The sequence below is a fragment of the Cyphomyrmex costatus genome, unplaced genomic scaffold (assembly GCF_001594065.2).
Source record: "Cyphomyrmex costatus isolate MS0001 unplaced genomic scaffold, Ccosl1.0 scaffold1754, whole genome shotgun sequence".
NCBI classification, from domain to species: Eukaryota; Metazoa; Arthropoda; class Insecta; order Hymenoptera; family Formicidae; genus Cyphomyrmex; species Cyphomyrmex costatus.
Window position 1 is genome coordinate 8,658 of NW_017275774.1, and position 17,323 is coordinate 25,980.

Below are 17,323 nucleotides of genomic sequence, written 5' to 3' on the forward strand. Positions count from 1 at the left end.
AGGATAGAAGGCTAAAGAAGGAGAGGACGAGAAGATTGAAGAAATGAGAGCGATGTGTTTCGAACTTACCGTCGGCGAATGGTTTCTTTCTATTCTCCACGCGCGCATCCGGCGAATTATTCTTGAACGCCTGATTAAGCGCGACGAAGTGCATAGAGAAGCCGAAGACGAAGATCGCCAACACCGCGAGAAACCTCGCGAGATCCTTCATGAGATTACCGATGATGATGGCCCACGGCCCAAACAGATGATGAAATGACAGGAAGTCCAGGATTTGCACGCAAGCTAAAAGGAAACTGAGGGCAAAAAGCTGGTTTCTCAGGTAGAGAAGAGTCGGCCAGTATGGTCTATCGACGATTACGAATCCCATCAAGTGAAACGCAACACCGAATATGCTGAAGAGCAACACCGCCAGCTTGATCCAGCCGAGGCCGCTTTTGTCACTGGGATTCGTCAGTTCGAATAGCAATAGTCCTGATAGCATCACTAGCAGGCACCACTCGTACCAGTACGGTATCAGACTGGGTCTCACCACTGGATAGATCGGCGTGATGCCAACCAGCAACAGGAAGACCATCAGGTAGATGTGCGACGTGAGATACGACATGAACTTGATGATGGGCACGTTATTGTACTTGTGGCCGAGCGGAAGGGCGAACACCACCCAGACCGGCGGGCACACGATGAAGGCAATGAACAGCAGGATCGTCCTGAACGCGTTCCAATTCAGACTACCTTGCCACAACTCTTGGAGATAGCGCTGCACTACGGTATGCGCAATCACCTCTTTCTGTTCGTTCTCAATCAACACGTCCAGGAACTCGACATTCCTGCGATCCATCGACGTCAAGATCCTGCCGGCCGAGTCGGCGCCCGCCGCTAAAGCCAGCAATTCGGTGGCCATTGCTTCGCACTGTTTCCCGGCCGCGATTAAATCCTTAGCACGTTCTTTTTCTTTTTCAGAAAGCTTCATGTAGATGTTGGATAATTTTGCCGCAGTGTCGACTGGCGCGGGTGACACCAGGACGAATTCTTCGATCGGTTTGTTGTTATGGCTTTTGCTGCAGACCATCATGTTGTAGACGAACTGTAAACGTAACACAGTTTGTTCGAAAGTTAAGAAATTGAATTCAAAAGAATTGAAACTTCCTGCAATTCTGTGTTCTGGATATTGTTGTGACAATTATTTACCTGCACCAAATCTCTGAGACAGATAACAAATTTTATTTTACATATATGATAAATTTATGTAAATTTATTATTAAAAATTTTATGCTTTTAAATAAAATTATTGTCGTGCTTCAAAATTATATTACTTTAAGATTAATGATACTTCAATTTATCATAATAAATATCAATATTCTCATGTGTATGTGTGTATTTTGTAAATGTAGTGACTTTAATCACTAAATCGATATTCTGATTAATTATTGTGAAGCCTACTTGTAAATAACTGTTCTAAGATAAAGCTTTCCGCAATGAAACTGCGGAATTTTATGCGACAGTATTTCCTGTCTCGTTTTAAAATTATTAAAACTACACATGCATATTATCAATAAATTTTCGTCTACGAAACCGACTTAATTCATTTCGCGTGCGTACTCAACATTAAAGAGCAAATTCCTTACTTCAGTTTCGAAATGTATATGTTTCTAAACGTTGTATATCTTTTAATCTCACGAAACGAATAGTGTACGAAACTTTCAAAAATTTAGCTTAGTTTTAAATGATTATAAAATCATTCTTTTGTGATGCAAAAAAATTGAATTAACAAATTTTATATAAATTTTCTCTAATAATATATATTTTTTCTGCGATTAAAAATATTCTTTATGTTATATTGTGTGTGTGTGTGTGTGTGTGTGTGTGTGTGTGTGTGTGTGTGTGTGTGTGTGTGTGTGTGTGTGTATTTTGTACACATATATAAAATATGAAGAATATTTTTTTAATATTAAGGAATATATTTTAAATTGTAAAAAATATTTTATAGATAAACATCCTTCCACATATCAAAAATAAAAAGTTTGGAAAAAACAAACGGTTTTATTAGATAATAAGTTTTTACGAGCAATTATTTTTTCTATAATTTTTTTATACCGTATGAAATAAAAAAATAATAATTTAAAATGCAATTTGAAAATTTAACATTTGAGCAAAACTTTTCGTTCTACAAAATTTTATTGCTTCAAAGAGTTTTCGCTGATCAGAGCGGATATCTTACCCTTCTATCATCCATCAGAGCATACGTATCATGCTCCTTCTCCATGAGATATTTCAGCACATCGTTGTGACCCTCGGAAGCGGCGAACCAGATCGGTGCGCAGCCGAGATTCGTCTCGGTTTTCGGAGACCCACCACTTTCCACAAGCAACTTCACAACGTCCAGATGGCCGGCACGTGCCGCACAATGCAGCGGTGTCCAACCGTTCTTATCAGTTGCGTTTATTTCCGCTCCCTGGCCCAAAAGAACCTCCACCATCTGATAATGTCCGTGAGTTGCCGCGATGTGCAGTCCGGTCTTACCGTAACGATCTGCGCTATGCAACAATTCTGCTGATCTGCTCAAAAGCAGACCCACGACAGTTATGTGACCACCGAAACAAGCCAGATGTAGAGGGTTCCAGCCGTTCTCAGTTGTCGCTGCGTCTACCTTCGATCAGAATATCCTCATATTCAGTCAAAATGTTTTCTAATTTTTGTCAAGATCATTATCTTAAAAAGCACATAAAACTTTTTTTTTAAATATTTTTACAAAGAGAATATCATTCGAATAAACTACGATCAGACAAATTCGATTGATATCATTAGTAATACAATTTATCGTTTAAGTCGTACCTGAACCCCCGCAGAATTGAGAAGAAGTCGTACGACGTTCTCGTTTCCAGAATAGGCAGCCAGATGAAGAGGAGTCATGCCGGATTCAGCCCCTAATTCTCCTACCAAAGATCCTCCGGTTGGTGGATCGGATTTCACAGTTCCGGGTATGTGAGTGAGCAGTTCTCTAACCGTATCTAGAATCAAAACCAATTTTTTTTACAATAAAAAGATACAAAGAGTTTATGAGAAATACAATTAAAATTGTGTTATTTTATAGCAGCTAATATATACTGTCTTTAAAATGATGTTTTGGATAGTAACGACAGGTAGCTATATCTTAATATATTCAAATTTAGTGATAGCTTTTCTTTCGGTTCTAATTATATTTCACCATTAATATTTATCAATAATTAGCTTTAATTTATACACAAATACAATTGTGCATGAATTATGTATAGATAGTATGTATGGATTATTACTAATTAACGATAATATCGAACGATATTTACTGTTGTTTAATGTCACTGCGTCAGTGTTGAAATAATTAGAAAAAGCTATCACTAAATTTGAATGAGATCCGTCAATTTTTTTACAATTATTTTAAAGATATTTAGCATGCTTATCTATAAAATATCTTCCGCAGTTTAATTTAAAAATAGTCTTCATGTAACTCTGTTAAGATAAAAATTCATATAAAGTTTGTTAATTCTATTTCTTTTATATTGCGTAGATAAGACTTTATAAAAAGTCATTTTATAAATTATTAATATAATAATTACATTATAGTTTATATAGAAAAATTAATTTTATTATTTTGAACCAAATAAGGTGTTTTTTAAATAGACTTGTAAATGCTGAAAACAGTATCACAAATTAAATTTCACTAACACGTCAGGTTTTTGAAATAATTAAGATTTAATGTGACAAAACACGTCAATCAATTATTTTATGCTGGAAAAATTGGATTTGCAGCATCATTTTTAGTCTTATATTAGATACTTTAGTTCTTACAGATTCAAAAATCTATAAGAAATATTTTAACTGGTTCGATCACGTAATTTTTTTGTAAAGTATTTATAATACTAGTGTTATTATACAATTATTTTATAAGATTTGTACTCACCGGCTTGTCCAAAGTAAGCAGCAACGTGAAGTGCGGTAACACCGAGCTTTTTACTGGATATCCTAAGAGATTGCGACGACCTCATCACTTCAAGTACCTGACCATGGCCGTGTTGAGCCGCCAGGTGAACCGCAGTAAAACCCGCACGATTTTCGTCAGCGCAAGATGCACCAGCTCTAACCAGAGCCTTCACGACTTCGGCATGTCCACCTTCCGCTGCCAGTTGCAGAGGAGTCGCTTCAGTTAGTTTATTCCTAGCACTTATTACGCCCTGCCTGTCAAACTTCATCAGTTCTTCGATTACTCGGACACTGCCTTGCATGGCGGCGATGTGAGCGCAAGTATTGCCATCCTTGGTGCAGGCCATCACGAGACTAGCATGCCTCTGCAGAAAGAGTTGCGCCACTTCGGCATAATTATTCATAGCTGCAGCGTGAATTGGTTTTTGTCCCTGATCATCGGTGGCATCTATACTGGCACCAAGTTCTAGAAGTAATTTGCAGACCTCTAACTGACCCGCTCCCGCTGCCAGATGAAGGGGAGTCTGCTTCCTCAGAGTGAGCACGTCTATTGCGGCGCCGTGATCCTGTACGAGGAACCGTACCAAATGCGTATAGCCATTCATGGCAGCCAGATGCAGGGCGGTTCTTCCAACGCGCGACTTGGAGTTTATGAAGGCCTTGTTCGCCAGCAACGCGTCGCAGACTTGAAGGTAGCCATGCTCGGCAGCTAGATGAAGAGCAGATCTGCCCTCGAGATCAAACACGTCTACCCTCCCGTGATTAGCGAGGAGTGTGGTTACTAGTTCCATATGACCCCGATGAGCTGCGATCAACAATGGCGTCCAACCCACGGCGCTCTGTCGGTTTAAGGCTTTTTGCACCTCTGTAGCTGGCATACGACTGATCATCTCTGATAGAACTTCATTGTTGCCCGCAAGCGCGCAATGATGGAACGCCGATTCCTGGGCCTGTCTGGTTTGTAGAGAGACGTCCGCACCGCTATCAAGAAGAGCGCGGACGACTGCGCGATCATCGCCGGGGGTGCCGACTTCTGAAGGTTCGATTTGGGCAGCATAATGGAGTGCACTGGCACCTTCGTTGGTCAAACTGTTTACGTAAGCGGTCGCCACTTCCGGACCTTTCTTTTCTTTTACGAATTCTATCAAGTGTTTGACCACGTCAGCCCTGCAACCTCTACAGGCTAAATGCAAGGGCGTCTCTCCATTCTAAGGAAAGATAAAAATCTTAGAATAAATAGAAATTATTTAACAGTTATCATTTTGAAAAAGATATTGTATATGACATTTGTTACATAGTACATAGCAAAAAAATATTTAATTTTTATTTTACTTATTGTTGAATACTTAATATGTTTGATTATTACAATATTACATAGAGATCATATTTGTATGAATTATATTTTATTTATTAGATTTTATTAGGACACTTGCGCATAAAGCAGGTGATCCGGATTCGACTTCCGGCCAAGATAATATTTTTCATAATAAGAATTATTAGTTTCAGATTTTAATATAGTTTAATATCGATAAGATGCCAAAAGAGCATCAATTAATTATTAAATCAATGTCAATCAATTTAATTCGTGATAATACTGCGGTAGTTTATTAGAGTTGCGTTTCAAGACCGACAATCGTTCGGGGCGCGCAGTTTAGAAAGACTACACTTATTAGTATATATATAAATTCACGTGAAATTATATATCAATAAGCAACTAAGATCCAAGCTAGACTGTTATAGGCTTTGTATCCGTATTAGTTATATTGTTACATTAAACGGTCTTTAATTGAATATTGTAGATTTTATTTCTTGTTTTTTATCGACGTACTTTTGATTTGAACATCGGATCTCCGCCATCGTCGAGGAGCAAAAGGAGTGTCGCTAAATTCCCGTGGCTAGCTGCCACGTGCACAGGTGTTTGGCCATCATCAGTTGTCAAATTGGGACCTGCTCCAGATTTCAATAACATCAGAGCGCATCTGTCGCCATCGGGCACTCTGGCAGCTATGTGAAGTGGAGTTTCTCGAAGTTTTCCACCTCTCACGTGTACCTCTGCGCCATATCCTAGAAGAGTTTCTACGACAGATGGTTTGGCACTTTCTACGGCTATATGAAGTGCCGTATAGTTATCGTTAGTTATAGCGTCCACCTGCGTATAAAAAAAAGAAATTCCATACAATTTGACATTTAAAGATATAAAGATATCTTATTATTATTGTAACGTATTGAAGAGCATGAAGGGTTGAAACGTTGGCGTGTTATACATTTTTATATCTGATGCATCTAATCGTTATAAAATATATTATTTTTACGCACTAACAACCACATTAATAATTTGTTTTCTTTTGATTTATTCTTAGAGCTATATATAATTATTTAATTTTACAAAATATCTTAAATTTGCATAAAAATTAAATTTGTTGATATTTGTGATAAAAATATTAAGAAAACAATCTAAAAGTAATATAGAAGAATAATTAAAATATACGATATTTATGTTCATTAAAAAATTAAGTTTATATTTGTCAAAGTAATTATGATCAAAAAGGTACCATTAGGTATATCGTACGGTTTCAGTTACATATAATAATAATAGTTTATATAGCGATAACAGATCATTTACCTTCTCTCCTCGTTGCAGCAGAGTGCTGATAATACCCACATGTCCGTATCCCGCAGCTGTATGAATGGATCTAGCACCGCGTTTATTTGGCATGTGCAGATACACGCCCTTCTTGAAGAGCATAGTGGCACATTCCGAGTGACCGTTGAGCGATGCTATGTGCATCAAAGTGGAGCCGTCTTTCGTCCTTTCGAAGATACTTGCTTTGAATTTATCGGCCAGCAGTTCGATAACGGAAGCGTGGCCGTTCTCCGCGGCCAAATGCATTGGTGTTCGATCTTGATGATCGGTGATTGAGGCGGAGGCTCTGACACCGTAAAAATATTTCACTAAGGTTTCGTCACCTTCGGCGCTCGCTATGTGTAACGCAGTTTGCCCATCGCCCTAAAATACATGTTACATTTTTAGACAGTTAAATATTTTAAATAATTATATATTTCTCAATTGTATATTTTATAAGTTTCGTTGAAGTTGATTGCAGATTCATACATTTTTATCTTAACTTTTATATTTTGGTAATAAAATTAGAAAAATTATCACTTTTTTTGACCTCGACTATACTATTAATGAAAATTATATAATTAAGCGGTGACTCCTACAGAAAAGTTATCGCACTGACGTGTAGTAATAATTCAACTTTTATCGTTATTTTGATATGTCATATCTTAAATGTACCATGTACGTAAGTGTTAAAAAAAAATTTTAATCTTGCCGATATTAATTAGTCAACACTTATTCTTACACATACATGTTCTCATAAATTTTTGCGACTCAATTAAAAGCCATTATATACATTACTGTTGCGTGATAGTAAAAACTGTAGAGAGAATCATAAAATTCTCTAAGGAGGACGTAGTTAGTACAATTGAAGTAATCTTTAAAGAAGTTTAAAACCTTGTCGTAAATTTTACAACCGTCTTGTTCTCAATTATTGCTTATTTCGAAACATAACTTCGTAGTTCTAGTAATTTATCATGTGCATCACTTCTATTTCGTGTACGATCGATCTTGTCAAATTTTATACTTAATTTCCTTGCAGGGTCAAAATTTAGGTTGAAATAGAATCGGGTAGTTGTGATACGTATAATATTTAGCGTATTACATTATAACATAAATACTTTTGTAAGCTAATATCAAAATTCCATTAATGTTATCAGAAATTAATTAAACAATTATATTGTATCGCATACATTCATATCTCGGAAATTTGAAATTGTTTACGCGTTCAAAAGATAAAAGAAATAAATGGCAATTTCCGACTGTCATAAAATCATAGAGAGAATAATTAAATACATAGCTTATCCAAATGCGGGGAAAATGGTAGAAAGTTTGTAATGTATTATATTTACATCGCGACGTATAATTTGCGAGTTTCGAAGCAAATTTGGGAGTATTATGTATATAATTGGCAAAGTTTCAACGGTATATACCGATTATTATCGGTTCAATTTCACTTTACTTTGGATCTTCGTGCTTGGATTTAACGTACATTTTGCATGTCGACGGCCGCGCCGTAATCCACCAGAATCCGCACCATATCGATGTCTCTTCTTCTAGCGGCTAAATGCAGGGCAGAATCGCCGGCTGGCGTAGTAGCACGAAGTTGATCAGGCGCTTGCTGTGCTAGAAGTTCTCGGCACATTGACTGATTGCCAGCCTCGACTGCTAGCAGAAGAGGTATCTTTCCTTTCTGCGATGGAAGATACAATTAAAAAAAATTAAAACGATCTTTTCTCCGACTTCTTGTACTCTATTCAAACATGGTTATGTAATGTGGTGAAAAAGAAATCGTGAAAAATTAAAAATATTGTATAAATGTAAAAGTTTTTGAATTTTCTTCATTAATCATTTCTATTAATATATTATTATTTATATTAATGTAATCAAATTATTTGAAAATTGTAATTTATTTGGGTAGCTCATAAAGTAATCATTATTTTCGGAAAATTTAGAAATAATGCTTAATTTCATTTTATAATTTTATCACTCATGTAAAATAGATATATATATATTTCTGAAACTTCTCAGGAATGTCAAATGTTAATTCTAATTATAAAATGAAAAAAATAAATTCCACTGCATTTTATAATTATTAATTACGGAAAGTGCTAGAAAATCTCATAAAGATATTTACGTGGGGATTTACATTTTTATTAATAATTAATTAATTAAGTCCGGTACCGTAAATGCAGATAAGGAAAAATAAGATGGTCAATGATACGAGTCAATTAAGAGGATTAGAAATAAACTTGATCTCGAATATATAGATGTAAATAAAGAATAATAAATTAATGTGCTCTTTAATTCTAAATAAGAATGATAAATTAATATGTCCTCAGTGCATACCACTAATGGTTTTTCTCAACATAAACAATAATCTTTAGAAGACAGCCGAGACAAAATTATAAAATTGATTTAAATTAAAACTAATTGATTAATGCATTGAGAAAATAACGTATTTTTACTTTTTTAATCTTCTTAGTCGGCTCATTAGATGCTTTCAGTACTAAGTAGAATGTGATTGATTCTTACCTTTTGGAGCCAACCAATTACATTAAATTACTACGTAGCCGCTTAGTGAACGATTTGTAATACTCATGCACTCATTGGCCATTAGTTTTCTTTACCTTTATTAATGTTTAATACACACGATAATTTTCCAGTCCTTTTTTGTTATACATAGTAGCTAAATTGTTCGTGTTCTGAGTTAATCTTTATTATTTTTATAAGTATGCAAAAATCATTAAGTGATTAAGATTTTTACATACACAGTACATTAATATCTTTAAAATATTATCTATATTTATAAAAATGTGAATTTAAAAAAAATAATAGAAATTATATTAGTGTTTAGTCAGAAGTTTCTAGCATTTAAAAAAAAAGAAATGCGAAGAATACAAATGCTGCAGTCGTATATGTACTAAGGGTTAATATTTCGTATAAAGAAGTATTTCGACAAGCATTATCGTAATACGTGACATGAAAGTTTTTCGTGTTTATGTCAAACGTCTAAATATGCATCAGCTCGATACTCGATATAACATAAATCCTTATTGTTTTTTTTTTCATACAGACGACGAGGCCGGACTCCTCCTCAATCTGTAGCGTCGTACTATCGCGACGAGATTGTATGACAAAGGGCAAGGAAGACAAGGAGGAAAAAGCGAACTGGAGAAGAGTTATGGCGCCGTTCGGTACCAGGTAGCGATCTCTCGGCGCGCGGCACCTGTCACGCGAGAAACGCGAACGCGAAACGGGAGCATCACGCCGCAGTTATTACAGAAAAATTTTTATCTTTGTCTATAATTTGAAGTTTCGGGGCCAACATGAATCTCCTTATGGTGTCACATTATTATCTCGTTCTGTTATATTGAAAGGATTGAACTCAACTGGCAATATTGGATCCCTCAAACTGATGCATTTAATTAAGTTTTCATTTGCCTTTATGCAGCTTTGTGAGATTATTTTGGGGTTGCTACTTACTCCGTCGATCTTTAGCCTAATATCTCGTCCAGCAGAACCCAAGAGAGCTCGTAAGATCGACGTAGCGGTGCCCGTCTGCCTTGATGCTACCAGATGAACCGCCGTTTGTTGTCTTGGCTACGAACAATATGAATATATTATAATTCAAGAGTTGCGGATGTTTATTAAATAGGATAATTTAAATAGAATTTAATATGCATTCTAATACTCGGGAATCCACAATTGTCTTATTGTTTAAATATTTAAACACAAAAAACCAAGTAAAATAGCCAAAAAGGACTAAGCTAAAATTCTAAAAAAAAAATCTAAACTGAAATCTAAAATTAGTTAGAGACTAAGCAGATTAAATTGTTTATAATAACTCGAAATAAGCTCTTGTCTAAAGAATATCAGAGTTTCAAAATATAGTCTTACATTATATACAATTATAAATTTTATTTCAAAATCGCTACTTTTTAACAAAACAAAATTATTCGTACCCCTCCTGTGGCATAAGGATCAACACCTCTCTTAGACAGCAATAATTTAACGACATCCTCTCTCGAATACATAGCAGCGATATGGAGAGCATTGTAATTATCCTGTAGAAAATGTGTCAATGAAATGCATTGAAAGACGTCTATTTTGAATGTCTGTTCCAAAAAAGCTCGATCAATTTATTCAATGATCCTGAATTTGCAAATTCAGTAATAACTCCAAATTCTTTTCATTTCTTTTGGAGTTTTATTGAATTAGCGGTAATCAACATATGAGAATAACATTATGGAAATAAGTACAACGATAATGGAGCCATGAGTTTTGCCCTGCCGCACCCGTCAGGCTGACCCTTATGATGTTCAGGTTTCAAGTTTCTGATCACGGCACATCAGCATGCTATTTGAAAATTATATTGGAATCATTGTGGGAGCGGTAGATCGATAGTAGTGAGTATGCAACGCCTTGCACGTGTTTGCAAAGTGATGCTCTAACATAGTTAACAGCACGTCACTCTTAACACAAGTAAAAGGAGTAATATGAACCGTATGAAGAAAGCTTATTTTCGCGTATCAGTATAATAATAATTATATAATATCTGATAGTATTTTTTATAGAGGAGCTACGCGGTTTCTGGGTTATCTCCAGTACATCGTTAAATTTTATTTAACATATCAATAAAGATAAATCGAATTTAACCATGTCGCAAGACACGATAACCCATAAATTATCTGCGTAGTTTCTTTGAATGATTACGTTTCATTGATAATAATTACTTTTCTAATGATAATCACTCGCTAAAACAAATAGGATTTGAATGGGAAAAGGAAAAGCGTTATGATCGATTATTTAAATTATTTAAAATCAAGTAAATCGTAGACTGTAACGTGTATAATCACACGGAAAGAATGATTTACTGAAATATCTAAAAATTTAGCTAGATACAGGTCTAAAAATAATTTTGTTGGACCATCAAAATAATTGTGTAGAAATCTTAAATATAAATGCTGCAAAAATTGTTGACATCCTAGCAACCTCATATTAAACTACTCAACAAAATTTTTACATTGTTCATTATGCTTGCGATTTTTCTACGTATTATATTGATAGTCTAACAAAATTATTTTTAGAAATATATCCGAATAACTATGTACCCCTTCCCCCCAAGCGAAATTTTTAGATAAAGAAAAATTGTTCTTTTTCCTGTGGCTATACACGTTCCAGCCTACGCAAAAGACTTTAAATAACGCGACATTCTTTTCTTTTTTCCTACTTCGTCCTAACGCGTAGGATACTTGAAATCGATAAATTTTACTATAGAGTTCTTGCGGTGACGTTCTTAATGACTTTCAGAAGGTTGCACCGAGTGCGCTACATATAATTGAACCCCTGCCCGGGATGTCAAGCATGAAGTGCCATTACATAGAAGTTGACGGACAATTTTTTAACGATTTTTAACGATTATATTTTAATCTATCTTTAAGATCGAAAGCCTTTTTCGTTATGGCTGATAAGTTAGCTGACTTGGCGGCCTACTTATTCATTTACACGGGTACCCGTCTTTGTCCAGTCGGTCAGTAAGCATAAGCCCCTTGACCTTGTCTCTCCTTCACGCAATCTTTTTCCCTACCGACTTAGTCACTCGACTTAGCACAAATCGCGACCTGATCATTAGCTGTACACGTTTCGTGGCACGCGTCACCTTCGCGGGTGCTATTACGTGCCAGTGCCACGTAATCCCAGCACGAGAACTTATCGCGACGGCAATGAATCAAAGAACGATGAATCAAATGTTTTTACCTTGGTTTTAAACAAAATATCTCGAAAAACAATCATTCGTCCGGATATTATTCTCACAAGTAATTTATATTTTACAGAGTATAATGTACGTTTCCTTGAATTTTATTGAGGATGGACAAGTATCAAGACATAGAGATAAATAGAATTTAATGATGTAACAAGACACGGAGATAACTTGTAAACTTTCTGTGTAGTTTTTTTGAGAATAATTAGGTCTTTCATTGATAATAATTACTTCTCCTATTGATAAATCACTCGCTAAATCAAATAGGATTTGAATGAGAGAAGAAAAAGACTGGTCGGTTCGCAATTTTTCGCAAATAACTTATCTTATTTATCGCGCACAATACTTGCATTATTTCTGGCGCCCACATCAGATCCAAGTTCGATCATTCGATCGAGCAGCGCGCTGCGGTTGTCCTTCACTGCGTACATTAATGGCGTCATCCCCGTCGTCTGCAAATAAAAAATCTTTATTTAAGAAAATGTGTTTGTTGTTGTGATCATTTTACAATTGTTCGACTGTCTGTATCTAAAATTTCCCATAAATAGATCACTTTTGCGACACAAGAATGTATTTTATATATGGAAACATTACTTCCGCAACTATTTATAAAAATAATTGATTACTTTTAAATTTTTTTAATTAAATCTATTTGAGTATTCTTAATTTAATTTCTTTTGTGCGCCAGAAACATATCTTAGTGACGCGAGTAGCTTCATGCTTTGAGCGATCGACTTCAAAATTTGAAATTTATTACTAATTTTCATATATGTATAAAAATAAAAGTTGTATATGTACGAAACAGTTTATTACGAAAAAGTTCATATTATTTAACAATACAATTTTATAGTTTAAATAAAACTTTTCTCATTTTATCTTAATTAATTTTTAAAAACACGCCTACTAATTTTTATATCATTTTTAAAATCATTTTTGATCCTATATTATACAAAAAAAATGTAATTTTAAAAAAATGTTTATTTATTTTAATTTGCATTGCAAAAAACAAGCGAAATTTATTAATTTAATTTTTCCATTTTGTTAAAAAATATGTGTAATATATCCTTTATCCTCTTAACTTCTTCATCTTTTTTAGTATAGTACATACGAATAAAACTAACCGTGTCCAAGACACCTGCAAGCGGCACAATGAAGCCATCTTCTCCCGCGCTCTGCACCGTCTTCTCCAGAGTCTTGAGCAGTTGGTCCACGGGGGCCCATTCTCCACGTGCTGCCAGGCCCAGCAGCCTTTGGGCCCCTTCTCTGGCGGTCGCTCCGGCAGAGCTGGGCTTGCTTCCAGGCTGCGATGGTTCTCCTGCAGTCGCACCGCCATTGCTTCCCGTCGAGGCTGACCCACCATCGTCTTTACCGCCCGACGGGCTGTCCTCTTTGCTGGAGGGATTCTTCTTGTCGTCTTTGCCTCCTGGTGGCTTCTTGTTGTTACTGCTCATGCTATGCTACGTATCTCTCCGCGTAGCATGATTCGTTTGAGTGACTCACTCTTGTTCAAAATTGCACACAATTGTTGAGATGGTATGGTACAGTGAGAAATTGTACGGCCATCGGACAGATATACCTTTCCGTTTGGCGCGACGTATACTTGGCAGAATGGAAGATTTGACGACGCTCACATTTAAACGGTTTTGAGCGATTCTGAAAGCTAACAAGAAATGAGAAAGAGCTTTATTTTATAGAAAAAAATTTCGCATAGAATTAAAATTTATGATAATAAACGCGAAGAATATATTCTTCAAATATATTATCAAAATAATACATGTAAAGCGATACTTTCATAGGAAATGCGAAATAAGTGTAAAGTCGTGATCAGACTAAAGATTAAGATTGGATTGGAATTTAACCAATCAAAGCAAGGTTCATTATATAAACTTGAGATTAGTTTTCTTTCTTCTGATTAATTAAGTTCCAATCCAATCTCAATTTCAATCTTTATCTGATCACGACTTAACGGAACCCGCAGAACACAAACTAACAAAGTTACACAATGTTATAATTTCCTGCTTAATTATGAAACTGTTTTATACTACATTTATGTTGTTGAATTTTAATATTAACTTAATATATATACATTAATATGTTAGTTTGTGTTACGCAGAAAGTCACTGAAAACGATTGTTATGTTTAAAGTTAAATCTTCTCGCGATATCTGTAACATTGGTACAGAATTGTAAATAATATTTTGTATCATTCATGGAAATTCTATAAAAATTCGTAATTATATCCTAAAGTTTTATTGATTTCTGAAATTTCTTTTTTAATATGTCAAGATATTTGGCTCATGGATGTTTATTAATATCATACAATTATTTATCGTATTTTTATCACGCTATCTCTATTAATCAACATTAACTAAAAGTAACATAATATTAATGTTATAATTTCACATTCTACAATGTAACTGTTACGTAATATTAAATGTTATATTACATTTATATTGTTAAGAAATTATAATATTATGTTATGTAACTTTTAGTTGATGTTGACTAGGGACTCTTTACAAACGCAAATACCATGAGAAGAAAATTAAACCTTAACCGTAATGATGTTTCCAGTGACTTCCGTTAGACTTAGCGTTTTGTAAGAGAGTATTGTCTTGACACAAGCGATAAGTTCTTGCAATTGACGCACTAATTATTTTTAATTTAGTAAATTGTATCAAATAAAAATGTTAACGGCACCAAAATAAGTGTTAACTGCACGATCAGCCTAGCGATTCTGAAGACGGTATGTAACCCAGAGTAAGTTTAGAAGAGGCGAGAGAGGGTTGCTTCCCTTCGGGCCTCGCTCGCTCGGCAGGATCGACCAATCGCCGAGTCGTTCTCGCGGTTCGTTAGGGTACGTTGCACCAATACTCCTCTACTTTCGATCTGCACGGATTACATTTCGCGCACACAGACGCGAATTCGTGATAGGCCGTGCTGGTCGTCGCTGGTAGCAGGTAAGGAAATCAAGCAGGAGGTAGTAGTTCAGGTGGAGGAAGGGTGAGAGTCGCGGAGGGGCTGTTATGGCTGCCGTCGACACGCGACTTCCGGACCAGGCTGGCAGGCACGCTATCCGTCTATCTTGAATCCACTGGACTCTGCCACGGCTCTGAATAACGTCCTTTATTCCTCTTCGCTTTCTCTTGCCCGAGACTAAAGACTCGCTCGTGCGTGGTCTCTATTTTTCGCTCTCCCGACATGCTTTTTTTTTCTTCCGATAATGCGTATATTTTCGACGAACAGGAAAATGTGAGTAGCGTGATGAAAATGCGATAAATTGTATGATATTAACAAAACACCCATGAGCCAATTAACTCTGAATAATATCAAGAAACATTTGATAAATATCTTGACGTATTAAAAAAGAAAATTTAAAAAAGGTCTCTCTAAAGGTATGGTATTATAATTATTGAAAAAGTATATAATTTACGTTATACAAAATTTTTATAATGTGTAGATCGTTGCCTATATACAGGCAGTTTTTCATGCATTTACATACTGTTTATCTGTGTCGGATGATAATTGAGAGTGAATGTGATTAAAACTATTTATAGAAATGTGTAAGCTCAGTTGCTACGTATACTATGTCTATTACACAATATAAAAAATAACTCGCATATACACTGTAAAAAATAAAATGTTAATTATTTGTGCATATCTCAGAAAATCCACTCAACGTCTTTGAATTAAAATTAACATTATATTTTTTACAGTGTAGCCAATTGTTCTTTGTTTGTTGTTGTCAAAGCTAATAATGCTGTTTAGATGCTAACCATCTGACAATAATGTATACTGAATTATTCGAATTTAAATTGTCATTTAAATTGCGAGACGATTTTAAAGCGATAAAATGAGTAAATAATAAAAATAATTTCGTGGTGTCTCAGAAAAAAGTTGTTAAATTAACTTATTTGAATAAATCAGTTCTACTATAATAATTCTTATAAAATATATGTCATATTTGGTATAAGTTTATTATTGTTAAATTAACTTATTTGAATAAATCAATTCTATTACAATAATATTCTTATAAAATATATATCTATATATATATATATATATAATTTAGTATAAATTTATTTTACAGCTAAATAGTTAATAATATTTAATTACTTAAATTTAAAAGATATTTGTGTGTAAAAAAATGCAATATACCTACATATTTTTCATAATAATTATGAGATTAAGAGAGCATTACTAATCTTTAATCTAGTAAAAGTCTAATTTAATAAAATTAATAATCTTTTGTCAGTATGTATCGTAGACATCATAATGCAATGTATATACATTCTCTATTTATATAAACAATGTTTGATATTGACTTTGGATAAAAAAAAGTAAATGGAGATAGTTAACAATGTCAATAATATAATACTGATATTTGTGTTAATAACTGTCTGCTTATCTTGTATTCGCATTTACTTTATTACATCATCAGTGTATTACAAATGTCTTGCGACGTTACGCGTTGACAATATCAGTTAGCGAGGGAAAGCGGTCTCTGCATTGCAGTGGTCCGCTTCTGTTAGGTTATTTCTATTCGCAATATATTCTGTTCTAAACGCACTAAATCACTAGACAGTGCTTCCTAATTTATTCAACAACTGTTTAGTGCATTTCCGCTATGTGAGTATATGTGTAATAGATAGAAAGAAAACCTTGACAAAGATTGATCGGAAAAAGAACTGATAAGATTAATAGAAAAGAAACGTCTATTGCAATCGCGTATATTGATAATAAAGATTATTATATATCCATTATTTTTTGTTATATATGGGCAGTTTGATAAGTCAATCATATTTTTACTTTTTTAAAACCAAAATTCGATTTATTTTTTAATCATTTTCATTTTTTAAAAAGTCATTGACTTATGTATAAGTTATTAAATTATATATATATATATATATATATATATATATATACATAAAAGATATATCATATATATTAGCAGAGTCGAGACTAAACATTTCAGCGCTTGAC

The 17,323-nt window shown here is 34.5% G+C and overlaps 1 protein-coding gene across 1 annotated transcript in view; it reads right to left on the minus strand.

The window, feature by feature from the left end:
• Positions 1–13,795, minus strand: part of nompC (no mechanoreceptor potential C) — a 15,314-nt gene extending 1,519 nt beyond the window's left edge. Inside the window, exons 1-10 of the mRNA XM_018537520.1 lie at positions 13,466–13,795; positions 10,546–10,647; positions 10,067–10,183; positions 8,073–8,273; positions 6,584–6,967; positions 5,789–6,109; positions 3,941–5,168; positions 2,836–3,011; positions 2,222–2,650; positions 70–1,087 (exon numbers count right to left, since the gene is read on the minus strand). Of these exons, the coding sequence (XP_018393022.1) occupies positions 70–1,087; positions 2,222–2,650; positions 2,836–3,011; positions 3,941–5,168; positions 5,789–6,109; positions 6,584–6,967; positions 8,073–8,273; positions 10,067–10,183; positions 10,546–10,647; positions 13,466–13,795 (4,306 nt within the window). The remainder of the gene's footprint in view (positions 1–69; positions 1,088–2,221; positions 2,651–2,835; positions 3,012–3,940; positions 5,169–5,788; positions 6,110–6,583; positions 6,968–8,072; positions 8,274–10,066; positions 10,184–10,545; positions 10,648–13,465) is intronic.
• Between the last annotated feature and the right edge of the window lie 3,528 nt (positions 13,796–17,323).